Genomic DNA, 21,475 nt, shown 5'->3' with positions numbered 1-21,475 from the left:
ATAGTGGGAGAAAGTATGCATGGGATAGTGAAAAGGTAATATTTCATCATTTAATGGATGGAAGTGATGATAATTGTGATGAGTGACCATTAAAAAACTGTTGATTTATGTGCTCAGGTGTTGATAAATGCGGATGACTCAAGTTTTGATAGCTTTTTGATAGTCGTCAGAGCCTCCACTAACGCACCGTGGTCGTCCCCTTTTTGTTCCACGTCCTCATCGCTGGTGTGGGAGTGGGAGTGGTTGGCTGTCTCAGAGAATCCTTTTCTTTTCTTGTGACTGTGGCCGTGACCGTGTGAGCTGAGACCCCCGTGGCTGTGGCCGTGGCCCGACTGGTGAAGCGTGAGGGCCATACTGATGAGAAACAAACAAAGGACTTGAATTTGCTGTAAAGTAGAGGGTGTTTTTTTTTATAAATCTGCTAATAGCACATGAATCTGATGTTAGAGTTGACACTTCTCTAGGTAATAATAAATAAACGGTGCTACATGATGACACATATTGCATGGCAACAGATCTATCATCGTTTACGTCAATGAGCCCGTTTACATGCACACCAATATTCCCATCATTATCTGATTTCTGGAGTAATCAGAGTGTTCCAGTGATCATGTAATCAGGATAATCTGATAGGCTTTATCCGGTAATGGCAGTAATCTGATTATGAGAAATCAGATTAATATACCTAAATTTCTCCCAAATACTCTGTCTTCACACATGTATGCAGGTTAATCGGATTTTTTTTGGTTTTTTTTACATTTGCACATGTGTAAAAAAAAAAAAAAAAAAATCTATTTAAATGGAAGTTATGCAGTGTCAACGTGAGCCTAAGGAAAAAGGTAAACAATGAAGGTAAGCATGAAGGATAGCAGCAACATGTGACCTTTTTTTGTAGTCTTATTGCTTCCACATAAGAATCAGAATCTCTTTATTGTCAGTGTACAAGTACAACGAAACTGAGGTAGAGCTCTCCAGTTTACTGCAAGAAATTACAAGGCACAACAAATAACAGTAAGAAGACACACTTATTTACATTAGAAAAAAATATAAAATAAAAGTATTGCAACTACACTGAACAAAAACATAAACGCAACATTTTTGTTTTTGCTCCAATTTTTCATGAACTTAAAGATCTAAAACTTTTTCTGTGTACACACAAGGTTTATTTCTCTCAAATGTTGTTCACAAATCTGTCTAAATTTGTGTTAGTGAACACTTCTCCTTTGCTGAGATAATCCATCCACCTCACAGGTGTGGCATATCAAGATGCTGATTAGACAGCAGAATTATTGCACAGGTGTGCCTTAGGCTGGCCACAATAAAAGGCCACTCTAAAATGTGCAGTTTTATCACACAGCACAATACCACAGATGTCACAAGTTTTGAGGGAATATGCAATTGGCATGCTGACTTCAGGAACTGAATGTTCATTTCTCTACCATAAGCCATCTCCAAAGGTGTTTCAGAGAATTCATGAAGAAGACTGCGTGAGGAAAATGGTGGTCACACCAAATACTGACTGGTTTTCTGACCCCCCCAGACCACCCAATACAGTAAAAGTACACATTTTAGAGTGGCCTTTTATTGTGGCCAGCCTAAGTCACACCTGTGCAATAATCCTGCTGTCTAATCAGCATCTTGATATGCCACACCTGTGAGGTGGATGGATTATCTCAGCAAAGGACAAAGGAGAAGTGCTCACTAACACAGATTTAGACAAATTTATGAGCAATATTTGAGAGAAATATGCCTTTTGTGTACATAGAAAAAGTTTTAGATCTTTGAGTTCAGCTCATGAAAAATGGGAGCAAAAACAAAAGTGGGGCATTTATATTTTTGTTCAGTGTAGGAATGTTTGTAAAAAAAATATACATATACACACCCTCCTCTCTCTCTCTCTCTCTCTCTCTCTCTCTCTCTCTCTCTCTCTCTCTCTCTCTCTCTCTCTCTCTCTCTCTCTCTCTCTCTCTCTCTCTCTCTCTCTCTCTCTCTCTCTCTCTCTCTCTCTCTCTCTCTCTCTCTCTCTCTCTCTCTCTCTCTCTCTCTCTCTCTCTCTCTCTCTCTCTCTCTCTCTCTCTCTCTCTCTCTACACACACACATATATATACACGATTCTGAACGTACTCTGAAAAAAAATCTAAAAATGGACTGGAACATGTAAACCTGGGTTTTTCGATTATCGCATTTCTGAAGTGCATGTAAACACGTGACATCTGATTAAAGCAATCATCAGATTACTCCCAGTTATCGGATTTTTCTGGTTATGTAAACAGGCTCACTGTCTTGCAAATCACACTAATCTCAGGGTTCCTACACATTTGAAATTTCAAAATTCCATACTTTTTCCAGACCCTAATTTCCAGATGTCTTGGTAAAAAAAAAATTCCAACCAGCCAACCAGTCTTTATATTTAGGATTTATGAGCCAGTCGTCAGAGACTTCACATTTACCCATTATGAGTTCTGCCAGTGATCATACAAGGCATGTTGAACAGCTCGCTCACAAACAGTGTGTGGACATCACCTGTCCGTCAAAGCAGCAGTGAAACATGACGACACCTGGGCAGGAATTAAAATGGGTTGGAGGAGGATAGGAGCAGAAGACTGGGCATTCAACTTGTCAATCTGCCCAAATACGAGGGGTGACTGAAAAGTCTTGAGCGTAACATGGAAAGGATTAAGATATGAAGACCAAATTTGGTCCATGAAATCTTTCACATATCTTCATCCTATCCACTAAGTTTCTTGGTTATAGCAGTCTTTTTCCCTGTTTTCCAGGTCCCTGAACTTTCTGTATCAAGCGTTTCCTGAAAAATGGACAAATTTGAATATGGGGCTGATTTGTGACTATGGATGAAACTTGGGTCCATCACTCATCACGCGTCTGAGACCAAGGAGCAGTCAAAACAGTGGAAACATCCAATGTCACCAACCCCAAAGAAGGCAAAGGTCGTACTTGATGACAGCCCCATACTCAAGTTTGTCCATTTTTCAGGAAACACTTGATCCAGAAAGTTCAGGGACCTGGAAAACAGGGAAAAACATTGCTATAACTAAGAAACTTAGTGGATAGGATGAAGATATGTGAAAGATTTCATGGACCAAATTTGGTCTTCATATCTTAATCCTTTCCATGTTAGGCTAAAAACTTTTCCGTCACCCCTTGTATTTCTGGGATGTGCAGCCTACTGTATGTGCTCTCACACAAACATTTTAGCTGCACTAGCAAGTGCCTTAAAAAAATGATTGAACCATTTCTTTTTTTAGATATTTATAATTTTATGTTTTAGAAAATAGAACAGTGGGAACAGTCTTGGAAACATGAATATTGTTCCATACATTTGTTTCCATTTTCTATACTTTTCCAGATCTGGAAATTTATAAAATCAAATTCCTTACTTTTCCATACTTTCCATACTTGTGTAGGAACCCTGTAACCCACAGGTCTCAAAACATGCGGCCCAGGGGCCAAAACTGGCCCGCGGGATGAATTTACAAAGTGCAAAACATGTTAAGAGTTAAGGACGTCCAACTCGAAAATAACAGCATAATAACCTAGAAATAATGACTCTAAATTGTCTTCTTGGTTTAATGTGACAAAAATTATATGACATCATGCCTATACAAAATGGCAACTCCTATTTTTTCTCTTTGATTTATTGCAAAGAACATCAAATTCTGATATCCTTTGACGATAAAACGTTAATAACCTGAACAAACATGAACAACCTGAAATGTCTAAAGAAAAATAAGCGCGATTTTAACAATATTCTGCCTGTTTTGTGTCTTGGTAGATCTAATCTGTAATGCACATGTAGAAATCATAAATTGAGGCAGAATATTGATAAAAAATTTTCTTATTATTATTTCTTCTTATTTTTCTTCAGAAATTTCATTTTTTCAGGTTATTCACATCTTTTTTGTTTTGGATAGTTTGTAAAATGTAAATGATTTCATAATTAAATGTTTTTTTGCATATAAAAAATTCTGAGTCGTCATTATTTAAAGGTTATGATGTTATTATTTGACTGGTCCGGCCCACTGGAGATCAAATCGGGCTGAATGTGGCCCCTGGAACACAATGAATTTGACACCCCTGCTGTAATCTGTATGGTGATATTTTTCATCATTAATTTGGACATCTTGTAAATTTATGCTCAGATACATGTAAGAAATTAGCATGAAGATTATGTCATAACTAATCATGGAAATCAAATATGGAGTTTCTTGATAAGACCATATAACATTCTCTAGCTCTATCTCATCTTATTTTGGAACGTTAATATGAAGTGCAGCCAGTTTTCAGGGTTTTTTTTTTTTTTTTTTCTGGTAGTTACTGACTATTGAAACAGATTTTGACACCAGCTGATGCACCAGCAGCTTCGAGGAAGACTGGAATTGCTTGTTGAGTTTGAGGTTGTCATAATAATTGCATCAATGCGTGTGTCAACAGATTTCTCAAGTGTCAGATTATATTTGTCATATGTCAAACCAAAAACACTGAGTTAGTGTTAGCCCAGCAGAGACCAGCAGAGACAAAATCCACCAAGCTCCTTCATCACAAAAATAGTTCAGACCCAAGATCAATATTTTTGTTCAACCCCTTGTATTAAAGCTGAAAGTCCATACTTCAAACACATCTTGGTTGATTCATTTTAGATCCTCTGTGGTGATGTATACAGAGGGGGTTAAAAAAAAAAAAAAAAAAAAAAAAAAAAAAAAATCACAAAAACTGTCACTTTCCAAATAAAGTATGGACCTGACTGTATTTAACCCATGAAGACCCAGTGCAGCTTTTGTGTCAGTTTCTCTATTTTGAACCTTTCTTATGCGATTTATCATCATATACTCCAATATTATGCTCTGTATTTTGCACTTTTAGGTGAAAATCAGGTATTTTCCTATAATTAACGTTCAGATTATGTCGATGTTCTTTACAGCTCAGAATGAAGTTGAGGGTTATTATATTAAAAACAGAAAACTGAAGAAAAAGATGATTTTTTCCGCAAAATATGTCATTAACTGAACATAAAAGAAGTGTGTCCATCCACTGTCATTGATCCAACTCCATGGGTTTTACTGGTGAATTAATGTTGTAGAAGATGACGGTATTTCCACGTTCACTACGGAGCCTCTGAACGTGTCAAATGGGTCATATCTGATGACCATGAAAAGACGAAAAACTGCATTTTACACCAATTATTTACATGTACTTAGTAGATAGTACTAGACAGTAGTAGACATGTACTTAGTAGGCTTAGTAGATAAACAGGTATTAAACATTTTATTTCATTTTATTCGCTGGTGGATGTTTGGGTCTTTATGGGTTAAATAAAACTATCACCAGTTTGTTACTTTAACCCTTTCATGCATAATGGTCACTACAGTGGACAGCTGTTCAAAGGTATTCTCTTGTACACAGGAAAAATTACTGAGTATTTTCTCCAGAGTCAAAAGAATTTTCCTCAAAAAGAGTAACTTTGGCTCAATATTGATTTTCGAGAGCCCCACCCAAAGAGTAACTTTTACTCTTTTAAGAGAGGGACCAAATGCTATCTGAGTAGAGTAAAATTTACTCAAATTGAGTAAAATTTTACTCTGGCAAATTTCCTGTGTATATTCATGGATTTTGTTGTTTTTAGTTCCATATTCATACCATTACTGTAACTTTGCTGCTCTAAATAAACCTAATCTGCAGTAACATGTTTGAGTGTAAAAAAAAAATGCTAATTGTTATTAGACTGTAATTAACAGCATATTTTTTTTCTTTCTTTAAACAAAAAGTTTGTTTTTTTGCATATTATCTCCATGAAGTGAGTAATAACTAGTATTAGAGTATGATAAAAATGTGTGAAAACATCAGATTAGTAGCATTAAAGATGTTTTTAGGTCATAGTTTTCACACAGTATATCAGTAAATACCTGTTTCTTTGCTTCTAAAATTAAACGCGTGGTATCCAGCTGAGGGAACATTTTTGTAACTCCATGAAAAATTAGGTTCATAAAAAAAATTAAATCGCATTGTTTTTATGTTTTTGTTTTTTTTTTCATGCCGAAAGAGGAATAAAAATCACTTGGGAAAAACATCTCGATTAAGGTTCTCCTAATTCATGCATGAAAGGGTTAAAAACAAACATGAGAATAGAATGTAGACAAAAGTGCTTTAACTGCCTCATCTAATTAGATTATATTAAGTATTTAGATAAGGGGAGTCAAACATGCGGCCCTTGGGCCAAAACCAGCCTGCCTTTCAGTCCAATCCAGCCTGCACGATGAATTTGGGAGGGGCAAATATTACACTGAAAATATTAACAGTCAAGGGTGTCAAACTCATTATAGTTCAGGGGCCACTTACAGACCAATGCCTGTATCTGATCTGAAGTGGGTCAGACCAGTAAAATAATAACATAACATATAAATGATGACAACTCTCAATTTTTCTCTGTGTTTTAGTGTAAAAAAAGAAAGTAAAATTACATCTACAAACTATCCTTTCATTAGAAATGTGAATAATCTTAACAGCCATGCACAATCTGAAATTTGTTTGGAAAAATAAGTGGAATTTTAACAATATCATGCCTGCTACTAAATGTTCTGTGCCTGTGTAGATCCAGATCTGTAAGTTGCAATGCACATGTGTAATTGAGAAGCTGAGGCATAATATTGTTAAACTGCACTTTTACATTATCGCATGAAAACAAAGAAAACATTTACACTAAAGAGTAACTTTTCCGTGAGATATAAGAACTTATTTTTAGACAATAGATCTGGAAAATCTTATTTCAAGAAATCTTCCCAAGATAATTTTCACTTGTTCCACTGGCAGATTTTGTGCTTAATTCAAGATTTTTTTTTGCTTAATTCAAGTAAAAAAAATCTGACAATGGAATAAGTGAAAATCATCTTGGTCAGATTTCTCGAAATAACGTTTTCCAGATCTATTGTCTAAAAACAAGTTCTTTTATCTCACTGAAAAGTTACTCTTAAGGTGATTATAGCTTATTTTAAGTGTGATGAGATATTTGGACTAGAAATGAGAAAAATACACTTGGTAAGATTTGGATTTTTTGCAGTGAAGGTGATACTTTTAGATGTTTTGATCCACTACCTCTAACAGAACTTTCTCCAGATGCAGATAAAGTTCCCATGGTGTAACTGAACCACTTCACCAACCACTTCAACCCATTTTATGATGCAGCCAACTGTTTATTTCCCCATTAGAAAATAAGGTAAATTGCAAGTGGGGCACAAAATGACAGAAAAGAGGAAAACGTCATAATTTGTGGTTTGTGGAGTGATAAGCTAAGTGGACTCCTGGCCTTTGCTCTATTAGTCTGAGTAAAAAAATGACAGGATGTGAATTTTAGTCGTATTACGCCGCCCTAATTGCATGTTGATGAACGCTGTAAACAAACTATTTCAGTGTCTTTTACTCACATAATATTGGCAAGCACAGCACAGCCAGAGGTAATGAGCATGAGAGTGCCCTCGATGGTGTAGTCGTCGCTGATGAGACGCTCCACCGCCAGGTAAACCAACACGCCTGTTACCAGCCAGATGGTGAAAACTGACAGCAGAGCACCCAGGATCTCTGCAGACGAGAGGAGGAAGGAGGATGAATCACACAAACACAGACTGTGGGATGACAGCAACTGAGGACAAACATTATAAATGCATGTGAAATAACTTTAAGAAAAACAGATTAACATTCTCTCACATTAGTAAATTATTCGTAAAACACGATCAATAAGACTTTACAGCAGGATATAAGATTGTAAGTTATGGTGAGATCAGGAGTGGAAGCTATTCAACACAAAAAAATGTATTGAATCGACTCCAAATACACAAAAAAGGCAACTGAAAAATGTAAATTTCTATCGGCTAAAATTTAGATAGGGGGTCAAATGAGTGGCCATTTTTGTCAAAAAGAAGAAGTTGTAAGAAATGCATTGAACTGTGTTGAAATAATGCTAATACATTTGTGCACAGACTACTGATATTATTTGACAGTGGAAGCTATATTTTCAGAAATATTGGATTTGGAACAGCACGTGTATGTGAAAACTTTTGCCGGTGGACGGACGTGACATTTGAGAAATGCATGTGTATTTAAATTGAATAATCTTTCAGTGAACTGGAATAAAGTGTAATAAATGCTTCATATACACAGAAAATACTAATTTAAATACCATAATGTCATATATGAACTTCAAAACAACAAATTTATTGATCAAATCCATTTCCAAAAAAGCTAATGCTAGCGATAAAAATGAAACTTTTTTGGGTGGCATTGAAATTAATAAATTCAGAATAGAATATAGCAAAGAATATAAAATAATAACACAGAATAGAAGAAAATAAATAAGAATACAATTCTTAAAATAGCATTAGAAAGAGCATAAATAACTGGTGGACGGACGTGACATTACCCATGATGCTCTGGTCAGTACCAGTACTTTATTAGTAATAAACTTATATACTTACTATTGCTAATTCTCCTCTTATTCATAAATGTTAGTATTGTGGATCTAAAACAATAACAGCTGACACAAAAACACAAAATGTGTCAGTGGACGGATGTGACATGGTTGTTACAGATCCCATCATACTGATGCTCAGCAGCCATGTCACCGTTTACACTAATGATCCCTGTGCAAAAACTAGGATCAGAATTATTTATTGTATAGTTTATCATCATACTAAAGAGTAAATAACAATATAGAATTGTTATTTCCTTATAAAAATGCTTATTATTAGAAAACTGTTGATTTAAAAAGTGACGTGTGACATTCTTAATGTATGTATTGGTGTAACATGAGCAGAATGGATCAGCACCATACTCCATATTGCAACCTGTAAAAATAAAACGTGATATGTAGTATATAATCTTGTAAGAAAAACTGGGGAATCTAAAAGAATAGAATATTTGTTTTTCAGGTAAATTCAGTTCAAATATAACTTGGCCATTTGTGACATGAAAATATATCACACAGTCCCTACTTACAGAGGCCTCTGCTTTTGTTAATTTAGGTAATTCAGTTTAGGTAATAAGAACTGCCTCAATAACTGGTCTACTCATACTTTAATGAGACATATACAGGTTTCTTCAAAATGCATAACAGCTAAAATTTGCTTAGAGGTCTAATTTATGTCTTTGTGGATAAGAAATCAATATAAGTGAATCCCCAAAGGAACTTTGTGTTGGTAAATGCAAATTCTGCAAATTTACAGGATTTCAGTTCTGTTGAAACATGTTGATGGTCATATGAACTATGTTTTCAGCTCAAAAATGTCCAATTTCATCACAACTAATGCTATATTTTCATGTCACAAATGGCCAATGGATAGCTAGATAGATAGAGATGGAGAGAGATAGATATAGATAGAGATAGAGATGGAGAGAGACAGAGAGATAGAGATAGGGATAGATAGAGATAGAGACATAGAGAGAGAGAGAGAATGAGAGAGAGAAAGAGAGAGATAGAGAGAGAGAGCAAGAGAGAGAGAGAGATAGAAAGAGAGAGAGAGAGAGAGATGGAGAGAGAGAGATAGAAAGAGAGAGAGACAGAGAGATAGAGATAGGGATAGATAGAGATAGAGACATAGAGAGAGAAAGAGAGGTAGAGATAGAGAGAGAGAGCAAGAGATAGAGAGACAGAGACAGATAGATAGAGACATAGAGAGATAGAGATAGATAGAGACATAGAGAGATAGAGATAGATAGAGACATAGAGAGAAAGAGGTGGAGAGAGACATAGAGAGAAAGAGGTAGAGAGAGAGAAAGATAGAGAGAGAAAGAGGTAGATAGAGAGATAGAGAGATAGAGAGATAGAGAGATAGAGAGATAGAGAGATAGATAGATAGATAGATAGATAGATAGATAGATAGATAGATAGATAGATAGATAGATAGATAGATAGATAGATAGATAGATAGATAGATAATATATTTCTTGACAAAGCCACATGGAGCCACTTGAACAGGGCCCAGGAGCCAAATGTGGCCCTGCAGCCACAGTTTGCCTAGCCCTGGTCTATGTGCATGCCTGTCCTTCAACCTTAAACCCTCTTTATCAGACTGTGTTTAATTACAGATCCCTTTCTCACACATACTATATGACATGATGCAATGATACCTAAACATACAGCATCATTACACAGTCTATTGTTTATATATAAGAGTGTGCTGTACATATCAGCTCAGTTACCTCTATTCTCTGGTTACAATTAAACATAATACTTGAATATCAGGTCACAGGACATGTTAAAATTAGCTGTACCTCCTGTTTACACTCGACTGGCTTCAAATATTGTGTTGCATAACAATGAAATGACCTCCACAAGTCTGTAAAACTACATTCTCTTCTTGCACTTGAGCATTTTTAAAAGGCTGAACCCAGTGATGTGCAATCACACTTGTAATTGTTCTTCTCAACTATGAAAATGTCTAATCTAACTGTAGAAGTTTATTTTTATACATAGCTCCGTCTTGAAGAAGAGATCACAATGTCAATGAGCCTAGTTTCAATAAAAGGATTAAATATAGCACCTTTTTCAGTGAGGTTAGCGCAGTTTAAAGACAGTTACAGAGAACTAAGAAAAGCAGAGAAGACAGAACTGGTATGAACTATTTCAGAGTAAAATACTTAATTTAAAATTAGATAAGAGTCAAAAATATAAAACATAATAATAGAATAAAACAGATAAACAGATATGTGGCAGTTAAAAAATGCTTTTTTTCCTCTGTATTTAACTTTTCTTAAGTGGTTTATCACCATTTATTATAATATTATCCTCTGTATTGTGTGTTTTTTTTTCAGTGAAAATTAGGTATTTTCCTATATTTAATTTATTCATGTAGATGTTCATAAAAACTCAGATTAAAGTTAAGGGTTACTGTATGAGAAACAGAGAAAACTGAAGATAAAGTGACTTTGTTTTTTCAACTACTATACCATTAACTGAACATAGAATAAATGTGTCCATCCACTGTCATTGATCCAACTCCATGGGTTTTACTGGTGAATCAATGTTGTAGAAGATGATGGTGTTTCCACGGTAACTATGGAGCCTCTGAATGTCCAAATGGGTCATATGTGATGACTATGAAAAGACAACAAACTGTATTTTACACTAATTATTTACATGGATTAATAGGTTTAGTTTTTCAGAAGTTATTAAACATTTTACATCAGTATATGATTTTGGTTGATGGTGGATGTTTGTGTCTTTATTGGTTAAGAAAGATAGAAATAGAGAAAAAAATCATTTGGGAAGTGACACAAAAGTAGCACTGGGTCTTTATGGCTTAAATAAAGAAACATATTTATTTGAAAAAAAAAAAAAAAAGAAGCTAAATGCAGTATATAATAATATGATTAGTGGTGACACATCACTAAAGAAAGGTTAAATAACACAACAGTATTAGATCTTTAACCCATTAAAACCCAAACATCTACCATCCACCAAAACCATCTACTGATCTAAACTGTTTAATACCTGTTGATCCACTAAACCTATGAATACATGTAAATAATTGGTGTAAAATACAGTATGATACAGTTTGTCATCTTTTCATGGTCATCAGATATGACCCATTTGGACGTTCAGAGGCCAGAGGCTGTTTGGGTCTTTATGGGTTAATATAAAATGTCAAACATACTTACTTAGAAAAATATAACAGAATTTTATACTAAAAATTTATACTTTCTCCTACTCCTTTTCGACCATGCAAAATTCAGACTTGCACGTACTTGAAGATAGATTCTGTACATTTAAATGTTATGTCGTTTGTCTTATTTTGCTTTGTTTTGTTTTATTTTGTTTCTTTGCATGTTTGAAGTCAATCAATAAATAAAAATAAATAAATAAAAAGAATAGAATATATTTAAGTCTTTTAGTGTTAATCGTAGATCTACTTCCACTATATCTTAAAAACTAATAATAATGAGGTCATATATAGCGTACTCTTGAGAACCAGCAATGCATTTTGAGTTTCACAGCTCTACTTAAAAAAAAAAGAAAAACAAAAAAATAATCTAAAATCATGTCCACTGCAAAGGACATTCCATAAAAATGTATATGTGTATAGAGAGAGAGAGAGAGAGAGAGAGAGAGAGAGAGAGAGAGAGAGAGAGCGAGAGAGAGAGACATTTTATAAAATCATGTCCACTGCAAAGGACATTCCATAAAAATGTATATGTGTATAGATAGATAGATAGATAGATAGATAGATAGATAGATAGATAGATAGAGACAGACAGACAGACAATATATTTCTTGACAAAGCCACATGGAGCCAGAGAGAGAGAGAGAGAGAGAGAGCGAGAGACAGACAGACAGACAGACAGATAGATAGAGAGAGAGAGAGAGAGAGAGAGAGAGAGAGATAGAGAGATAGAGAGATAGAGAGACAGAGAGACAGAGAGACAGACAGACAGACAGACAGACAGACAGACAGACAGACAGACAGACAGACAGACAGACAGACAGACAGATAGATAGATAGATAGATAGATAGATAGATAGATAGATAGATAGATAGATAGATAGATAGATAGACAGACAGACAGACAGACAAAGAGACAGACAGACAGACAAAGAGACAGACAGACAGACAGACAAAGAGACAGACAGACAGATAGATAGATAGATAGATACAGACAGACAATATATTTCTTGACAAAGCCACATGGAGCCAGAGAGAGAGAGAGAGAGAGAGAGAGAGAGAGAGAGAGAGAGAGAGAGAGAGAGAGAGCGAGAGAGCGAGAGAGCGAGAGAGAGAGATAGATAGATAGATAGATAGATAGATAGAGACATTTTATAAAATCATGTCCACTGCAAAGGACATTCCATAAAAATGTATTTGAAAAAAATTGTTGCGTGCTGTTTCCAATCAAGACAATTACGTCATGTATTGTCTCATCACATCACAGACTGATTTAGATAATCAACCTCAACCCAAATTACACCCAAACATAAAGTCAAAACAGTAACCATAGAAACGTCCCCTCCTGAGGAGCTTTAGAAACCATGTGCAGCTCCTCATAGATGGCGTTTCCATCCCATACCTGCCCGATGCCAACCGTAGCTGAGCCTGTGTGTGGCAGGTCTGGAGGACAGCCACAGGGATAAGAGGCTGATGATGAAGCTGGTGAAGTCCACCAGCAGGTGGGCAGCGTCTGTCATCACCGCAAGGCTGCCCGCGAAATACCCACCTGCAGAAAAAGAAATGACATGAGGAGCAAGTCTGACAGACGTGGATGAGCCACAAGAAGGTTTGAAAGAACAGGTGATGGAGTAAATGCACTCAGTGAACCAAGGCCTGGTCACAATATCAGACCCAATTTCCCTTTTTCCATCCATCCATTTTCTGAACTGTGTTGTTTCTGTGAGAATTTTTGTTCAATTTAATTCTATTTTCTAAAGAGACATGATATACTGCATATTCATGAACAGAAACACACACTAAACTCTTAAAGGAGCATGTGAGTCTGAAACAATCAAGGTTCAAGATTTGTATTTTTCATATGCTCTTGGTTTAAATAGTGAAATACAAGAACTTTCCATAAGGCTAGACAACAGAAATCAGACAAACCCACAAAAGAACTTACTTTTGAGCAGTGAAGTCAAATAAATATACAAATATTATAAATATTAAAGTAACTACACTGCAACACAGTAACAGAAAAAAAACAACATGCAGTTTTGACTAAAAGGTTTGGCAGTGACTCTTTGCATAAATGTGATTTATTTTCTAAGTTTTATAAAATATTCAATATTAATATTTAATCTACTTAAAATTGCTCTTCTACTTCAGTTACCTCAGAAACACACTGGGAAAAAAATCTAAAAGAAGTGAATCACGGTTTGAAAATAACCATTAGATTGTATAGGGGTTTGTTCCTGTGTCCTTGAACTTTGACCTTTAATAATGATGGTGATTATTATTATTATTATTATTATTATTATTATTATTATTATTATTGTTATTATTACCTCTGCCAAGGAGGTTATGTTTTTGTCGCCGTTGGTTGGTCTGTCTGTCTGACTGTCCGTGTGCAAGATAACTCAAAAAGTTATGAACGGATTTGGACGAAAATTTCAGGAAATGTTGATACTGGCACAAGGACTGGTGGTTATTGGGGGGGGGGGGGGGGGGCACGGGGGCCCACTGATCTGCCTTGGCAGAGGTCTGCGCTCTCCGAGTGCTTCTAGTTTTTTTTTGTTTGTTTTTTTTAGGTGAATGGCATATGGTATCAGTGACATCATGACTTAACTCTTAAAGACCCAGAAATTATGTTTGTAGCAAATTTAAGATTAATTTGGATTTACATTTTTGATTTGGTCTCCCTGGGAGTGTTCAAAGCTCTAATAAAAAACAAAAAACAAACAAACAAAAAAAACTGTTACCGAAGAGTGCAACTGCTTTTCCTGAGCTGGATTTTGTTGTATGCGTCTGTTGTCCTTTGTTTTTAACATGTTTTATTTTAGATTTTTTGTAACTTTGTAATGGTGTGCTGTCTTGGCCAAATGTAACCTTTCCTAAGTGACTTATCACCATTTATCATAATGTTATCCTTAGCATTTTGCATTTTTCAGTGAGAATCAGGTGTTTTATCATATTTAATTTACTGATCATGTAGATGTTCATAAATGCTCTGAGTTAATTCAAAGGTTATTATATCAAAACCTAAGAAGAAGTGACTTTTTCAGAAAAATATATCATTAACTAAACATAACACAAGCATCTCCAACTGCTGTCATGTGTCAAACTACATTGGTTTTTTTGGTGAATTAATGTTTCAGAAGATGACAGTGTTTTCACTTTCACTACCGAGTATCTGCACATCTAAATGGGTCATATTTAACAACAATGAAAAGCTGAAAAACTGCATTTTACCGAAATGATTTACATGCATTGATAGAACTAGTGGTTCAAGACTTATTCAACTTTTTAGATCAACACATACTTTCGGTCACAGGCAGTTGTTTGGGTCTTTGAGGGTTAAATTGGAGTGATTATTCAACTTCCCTACTTGACTCTGATGGGGTGAGTGAAGACAAAGACAGGCAAAACAAAAAGAAACATGAGGAAGAAGGACAATGACAAGGAAATGAAAGATGATGAAGACAGAAGAAAGATAGAGGTCAAAAACTGGAGGAAAAGGCTGATAACACAAGAAGTGTGATAGAGATCAATGAGGGGAGAGGACTGAAGATGTTTAACTCATAAAATAGAGATTCACAGACTGATAAACTCTAATTAGACATTTCTGCTGAAAGCTGGTACTGATAATGTTATTTTGTGTTTCTTTACTTAGATTTTGTTGTTATTTATCCCTCACTTAGCAAATATATCTTCAGAATAACCATAAAAATAGCATAGATATTAACAATCCTTTTAGTTCAGGTTCCACATTCAGACTAATTCAATCTCAAGTGGGTCAGACCAGTAAAATACTATCATAATAACATATAAACAATCATAACTCCAAATTTTTCTCGTGTATATGTAAATATTTTCATGTATTTACACTAAAACGAAGTATAATTTCACAAAAAAAAAAGAAAGTGAATAACCTGAACAAATATGAACAACCTGAAATGTTTTAAGGGAATTAAATGTAATTTTAACAAGATTCTGCCTGTTACTAAATGTTTTGTGTGTTTGTAGATCCACTGTGATCTGTAAATTATAATGTACATGTGTAAATGATTAACTGAAGCAGAATATTGTTAAAATTACACTTATTTTTTTCAGTTTGTTCATGTTTTTCACATCTTTTGAAAGGATAGTTTGTAGATGTAAACCTTTTCATAATGTAAATGTACTTTTTTCACTCTAAAACAGAGAAAAGTTTTGAGTTGACATTATATATATATATATATATATATATATATATATATATATATATATATACACACATATATATATATGTCACAGTAGAGATTGAAATCCAGTAGGATTCCTAATCCTACTAGGACAGATAGGAATTTTAGTTTGTCCTAGGACAAACTGAAATCCTACAAGAAATTAGGATCTGAAGATTGGAATTCCAATCTGTCCTAGGAGAATTTACAATCCTACTAGGACAGATTGTAATTCTATTTGGAAGTGGGATCTGAAGATTGGAATTTTGGAATTTCAGTCTGTCCCACAATTTCGCCATCACCATTCCAGCTGAATTATTTTCATATCTTAAATACAGTATATGGCCCTTCAGCTGAATTATTTTCATATCTTAAATACAGTATATGGCCCTTCAGCTGAATTATTTTCATATCTTAAATACAGTATATGGCCCTTCAGCTGAATTATTTTCATATCTTAAATACAGTATATGGCCCTTCAGCTGAATTATTTTCATATCTTAAATACAGTATATGGCCCTTAGGTCAATACACATTGTAACCAGGATGCCAGCTGTCCTATCTGGTCCAACCTTATTCAATGGCCGTTTGTAACTGTCATTGGTATGTAAATGAGACACATTTGTATTCAGAAATCGGTAGAATTTGAAAAACGTACCTGTAAACAACCTGTTGCCATGGCAACATACAATTTTATTATTATCTAATTGTTGCCAAGCCATTCAGAAAATGTACGATGTTAAAGTTGGCGTTAGCATTTTGCTGCCCCCTGGTCTAGATGGTAGGGTTAAAAGTAAAAGAAACAACAATATTCTTACAAACCATGATTTTATTCAGAATTTACACAGACTTTGAATCTAATAGTCTATAGAATTCTTAAATTTTTTGCTGTAGGACAGACTGAAATTCCAATCTTCAGATCCCACTTCCAAATAGAATTACAATCTGTCCTAGTAGGATTGCAAATTCCCCTAGGACAGATTGGAATTCCAATCTTCAGATCCTAATGTCTTGTAGGATTTCAGTTTGTCCTAGGACAAACGGCCATTGAATAAGGTTGGACCAGATAGGACAGCTGGCATCCTGGTTACAATGTGTATTGACCTAAGGGCCATATACTGCATCTAAGATATGAAAATAATTCAGCTGGAATGGTGATGGCGAAATCGTAGGACAGACTGAAATTCCAAAATTCCAATCTTCAGATCCCACTTCCAAATAGAATTACAATCTGTCCTAGTAGGATTGTAAATTCTCCTAGGACAGATTGGAATTCCAATCTTCAGATCCTAATTTCTTGTAGGATTTCAGTTTGTCCTAGGACAAACTAAAATTTCAATCTGTCCTAGTAGGATTAGGAAATCCTACTGGATTTCAATCTCTACTGTGACACACACACACACACACACACATATTATATACACACACACATACATATATATATATACATACATATACATATACACATATACATACATATATATATATATATATATATATATATATATATATATATATATATATATATATATATATATACACACACTGTATATAATTATTTTACTGGTTCGGCCCACTTCAGATCAAATTTAGCTGAATGTGGCCCCTGAACTAAAATGAGTTTGACACCCCTGGTTTATGTACTAGATGTTCAATGTGCTGCTTAAAGGACAGATTTTCATCAATAATAATAATAATAATAATAATAATAGTAATAATAATGTCTAAGTATTTGTAAGATGACACCAGTATTTGTTTTTAATATATACTTCTTGAAAACCCCAGTCATAGGTAAGGAACCAAATATTGTAACTTCACCGACCTTGATTTTCTACACAAAAGTACTAAACTCTTCTGATGTCCTCCAATAACACACTAAGGTTGTAATTTAGAATTTCAGAGTATTTCTACGAGTGAACTCTAAAGGGTTAAGAAGGGGACGAACTCAACCTCAAAAGTAAAATCCATCAGTTTGTCATAAACAGACATATTAACCTAGTTGGAGATGTGTGGGTTTTACTGGACAGGAAGGAGTAAATGATACAATATGAGATGTAGTGGAGCCGAAGTATAAACCTCAACTGTGTATTTATATAATGTACTTAAGTAAAAGTACTTGGTTACATTCCGCCACATGCATCTGATTTACAGACCTCTACTGCAGCCAAGTGGAAATGAAAAATATGTCAAGTGAAGAGTGAAATAAAGGACTAAAATGACAGGGAAATAAGAGAAACCAGGTACTTACCGAGGATTTCACCAATCATGAAAATCAGGCAGATGACGGACACCACGTACAGCCTCTTCCTGGCCACTTTCTTCTCTTTTTCACGATCCTCCTGTGCGTGGCTGTTGTCATGGCAATGTTTGACAGACACAGAGCCATTTCTCTCCATCACCTGTTCATTATGCTCACTGGGTAAAAAAGGCATGTTATTAGAAAGACGCAAAACTCCAAAATTTGAGTCTGTGACAAGTTTCCAGCAAAAATTAATCAGCAGTTACATTTTCAGTGATTTCATAACCTTCAATGACCTAAAAAGCCACCGGTGACCCAAAGCATCCACTGATCTAAAATGTTTAATATGTTTTCAACCACTGATTCAATCAATATGTCAAGAATTCGGGTAAAACACAGTTCCACAGCAGCATCATAAGAGTCTTTTCTGGATATTCAGAGTAGTGAATATGCAAGAACTAATCTTCTACATCACAGGTGTCAAACATGCGGCCCGGGGGCCAAAATCGGCCCTCCAAAGGGTCCAGTCTGGCCCCTGGGATGAATTTGTGAAAAACAGAAATTACACTTAAGATATTAACAATCAAGGATGTTAAAATCATATTGGGTCAGTTTAATCTCCAGCAGGTCAGACCAATAAAATACTATCATAATAAACTATAAATAATGAAAAAAGCAAATTTTTCTCTTTGGTTTAGTGTAAAAAAATTATATTACACAAAAATATTTACATTTACAGACTAGCCTTTTACAAAAAATGTGAATAACCTGAAATGTCCTAAGAGAAGTATATGGAATTTTAACAATATTCTGCCTGTTATTAAATGTTTTGTGTATTTGTAGATTCACTGTGATCTGTAAGTTGTGATGCACATGTATAAACGATAAACTAAGGCATAATATTGTTAAAATTGTGCTTAGTTTTCTTAAGAATTTTCAGGTTGATCAGATTTGTTCATCTTGCGTTCAAGTACGGTTTGTAGATGTAAACATTTTCATTATGGAATTTGACTTTTTTCACTCAAAAAAAAGAAAAAAACTGTGGAGTTGACATTATTTATAAGTTCTTATCCTATTATTTATATTATTTTACTGGTCCGGCCCAATTGATATCATAGTAGGCTGTGTATGCTTCAAAAATGTCATTTTTAATCTGTTCTGTTGTTTGTACATGCAACCTGTGCTGCTACTCATTCTGTTTGGGTGCTCCCTCTTGGCCAGGTCGTTATTGTGAATGAGAATCAATTCTCAACTAACGTACCTGGTTAAATACATGTTAAATTTTAAAAAAAATAAAAAATTTAAACGCATGGTGTCCAGCTGAGTGGACTTTTTTGTAACTCCATGAAAAATAAGTTCATAAAAAAATGTCATTGACGTTTTATTTTCATGCCTAAAGAGGATTAAAAACACTAAGGGACAAAAAATTAGATTAAGGTTCTCATCATTCATGCATGAAAGGGTTAATAGACATGATATCTGGTAAAATGCAGGAGAAACTCAGTTGGCAGCTTTGACTGTTTTCCTTGAGAGAAAATCTTCATAAATGACAGTGTACTCCCACTAATCCTAGTTTTTTTTGTTGTTTTGTTTTGTTTTTTTTATTGGCACGAAGCAAATTTACAGAACAAGAATGGGATAAACATTACAAAAGAGAAATACAGAAATACATTTGAGACATGGTGGAATGATTAAATGCAACTATTACAACTATCAGAAACAAAAAACAAACAAAAAACAAACAAACAAAAAAAATAATAATAATTTTTAGACATTTGAGGTGTAACGAAAATACTGAATCAGAAAAAAAAAAAAAAAAAATCACACTGGACAACAGAGCACAAAGGACTAGGCAAGATAGAATTAAAACAGCAAGGATTTAGATAAACTAAAATACAGTTTTCTGGCTTTTTTTTTTTTTTTTTTTTTTTTTTACATATTTTCAATATACTTAAGAGATTTCCAATACTTAATAAAATCATATAAAAACAAGTTAAAGGAGGGGTTCTTATTTTTCCACTTACAAGAATGAATATGATATTTACCCAAAATAATAATAAGGTTAACTATATCGTTGACGTTAATTTCTAATGAATCCATAAAATAAATAATATCACATAAAGAAAAAGATGGAATATTTTCAATTTTTAAGGACAACCAATCGTGAATATCAGCCCAAAAAGAAATACTGTGTGAACAATTAAAAAAATGATCAATGGTTTCAGCTTCAGATGAACAGAAAACACAGGGATCCACACCAAAATTAAATCTTTTATGCAAAAAATCATTAACAGGGTAAACTGAACATGCAATTTTGAAATGAGTTTTTTTTTTTTAACTCTGGGAGCAACAGGACACCAAAGATTAAAAGAAAAACATTTTTCCCTCAGGGTGGTTTCTATGTTTCGTACAGTAACAGTGTTAAAGTCCCCAAAGTTTTTATGTTTAAAAGCTAGACAGATCATTTTATTGTTGCCCCACTAATCCCAGTAGTGTCTGTTCCCATTCATGAATGAACAGTCAAACCTCCAGGTTTGCGCACTGCTAATCCCATCAGCCCCAAATCAGCCCCGTGTGGAAAACCAAGAGTTAACAAACAAAGGAGCGTGAGCAAAAGCAGACAGCACCAAAAAAATACTCACACCCTTTAGATTTCTGTCATTTTGTGCAAAAATATTCAACAAGTTGCTTCATTGTAACATGTGCGTAAATGTCTTCATTTTTCTACATAATTCAAATCCTTACATTGACAGTGACTGATATAATTTGACTTAATATTGTGAGTAAATATAAGGGGATAAAGCTTACCTTCCCACAGAGGTGTAGCTGATCCTCCTGTCTGTCACCAGTGGAACTCTTTCTGGATTTTTCACCATGACTTTGGAGAGTTCACAAATGAACCCAAACTGAGCAGATGCGTCAAAATCTAAACTCCTAAACTGACTTTAAAGTGACTCTAAGTCTGTTTCACCTGCTGTTTAGCTTTTCTTTTCTTCTTCTTCTTCAGCTCTTATCGTGTCCTCTTCATACTTTCAGTTCCACACACATCCTCTCACTGGTTTCCAGCCTGCAGACAGCTGAAGATCTGATACAGCCTTGTGACTACCACAGTGCGCACCGTGTGCAAATGCACGGCCGACTGCAACAGTTCAGATGTGAGCAAAATGACACACACACACACACACACACACACACATTTATAAGGTCCACAAAATTCTCTAAACACACTGTTAATAGAATGTCAAAGCAGAACAGCTGCTCCTTCTAACACCTGTCTGCTCTGGTGGATAATGCGCATCATTTCACCACATGAACTTATTGATCACTTGATTGAGAACCTGTCCACGCGGGTCCACGGGGTTCCA

The 21,475-nt window shown here is 34.8% G+C and overlaps 1 protein-coding gene across 1 annotated transcript in view; it reads right to left on the bottom strand.

The window, feature by feature from the left end:
• Window positions 1-21,232, bottom strand: part of slc30a8 (solute carrier family 30 member 8) — a 37,394-nt gene extending 16,162 nt beyond the window's left edge. Inside the window, exons 1-5 of the mRNA XM_030146463.1 lie at window positions 20,919-21,232; window positions 18,120-18,286; window positions 13,069-13,215; window positions 7,437-7,590; window positions 188-354 (exon numbers count right to left, since the gene is read on the bottom strand). Coding sequence (XP_030002323.1) covers window positions 188-354; window positions 7,437-7,590; window positions 13,069-13,215; window positions 18,120-18,286; window positions 20,919-20,986 — 703 coding nt within the window. The 5' untranslated portion in view covers window positions 20,987-21,232. The remainder of the gene's footprint in view (window positions 1-187; window positions 355-7,436; window positions 7,591-13,068; window positions 13,216-18,119; window positions 18,287-20,918) is intronic.
• Window positions 21,233-21,475: the final 243 nt, after the last annotated feature.

The sequence above is a fragment of the Sphaeramia orbicularis genome, chromosome 11 (genome assembly GCF_902148855.1).
Source record: "Sphaeramia orbicularis chromosome 11, fSphaOr1.1, whole genome shotgun sequence".
NCBI classification, from domain to species: Eukaryota; Metazoa; Chordata; class Actinopteri; order Kurtiformes; family Apogonidae; genus Sphaeramia; species Sphaeramia orbicularis.
The sequence above is the reverse complement of the archived record's forward strand: the minus strand, read 5'-3'. Positions and strand labels throughout refer to the sequence as shown.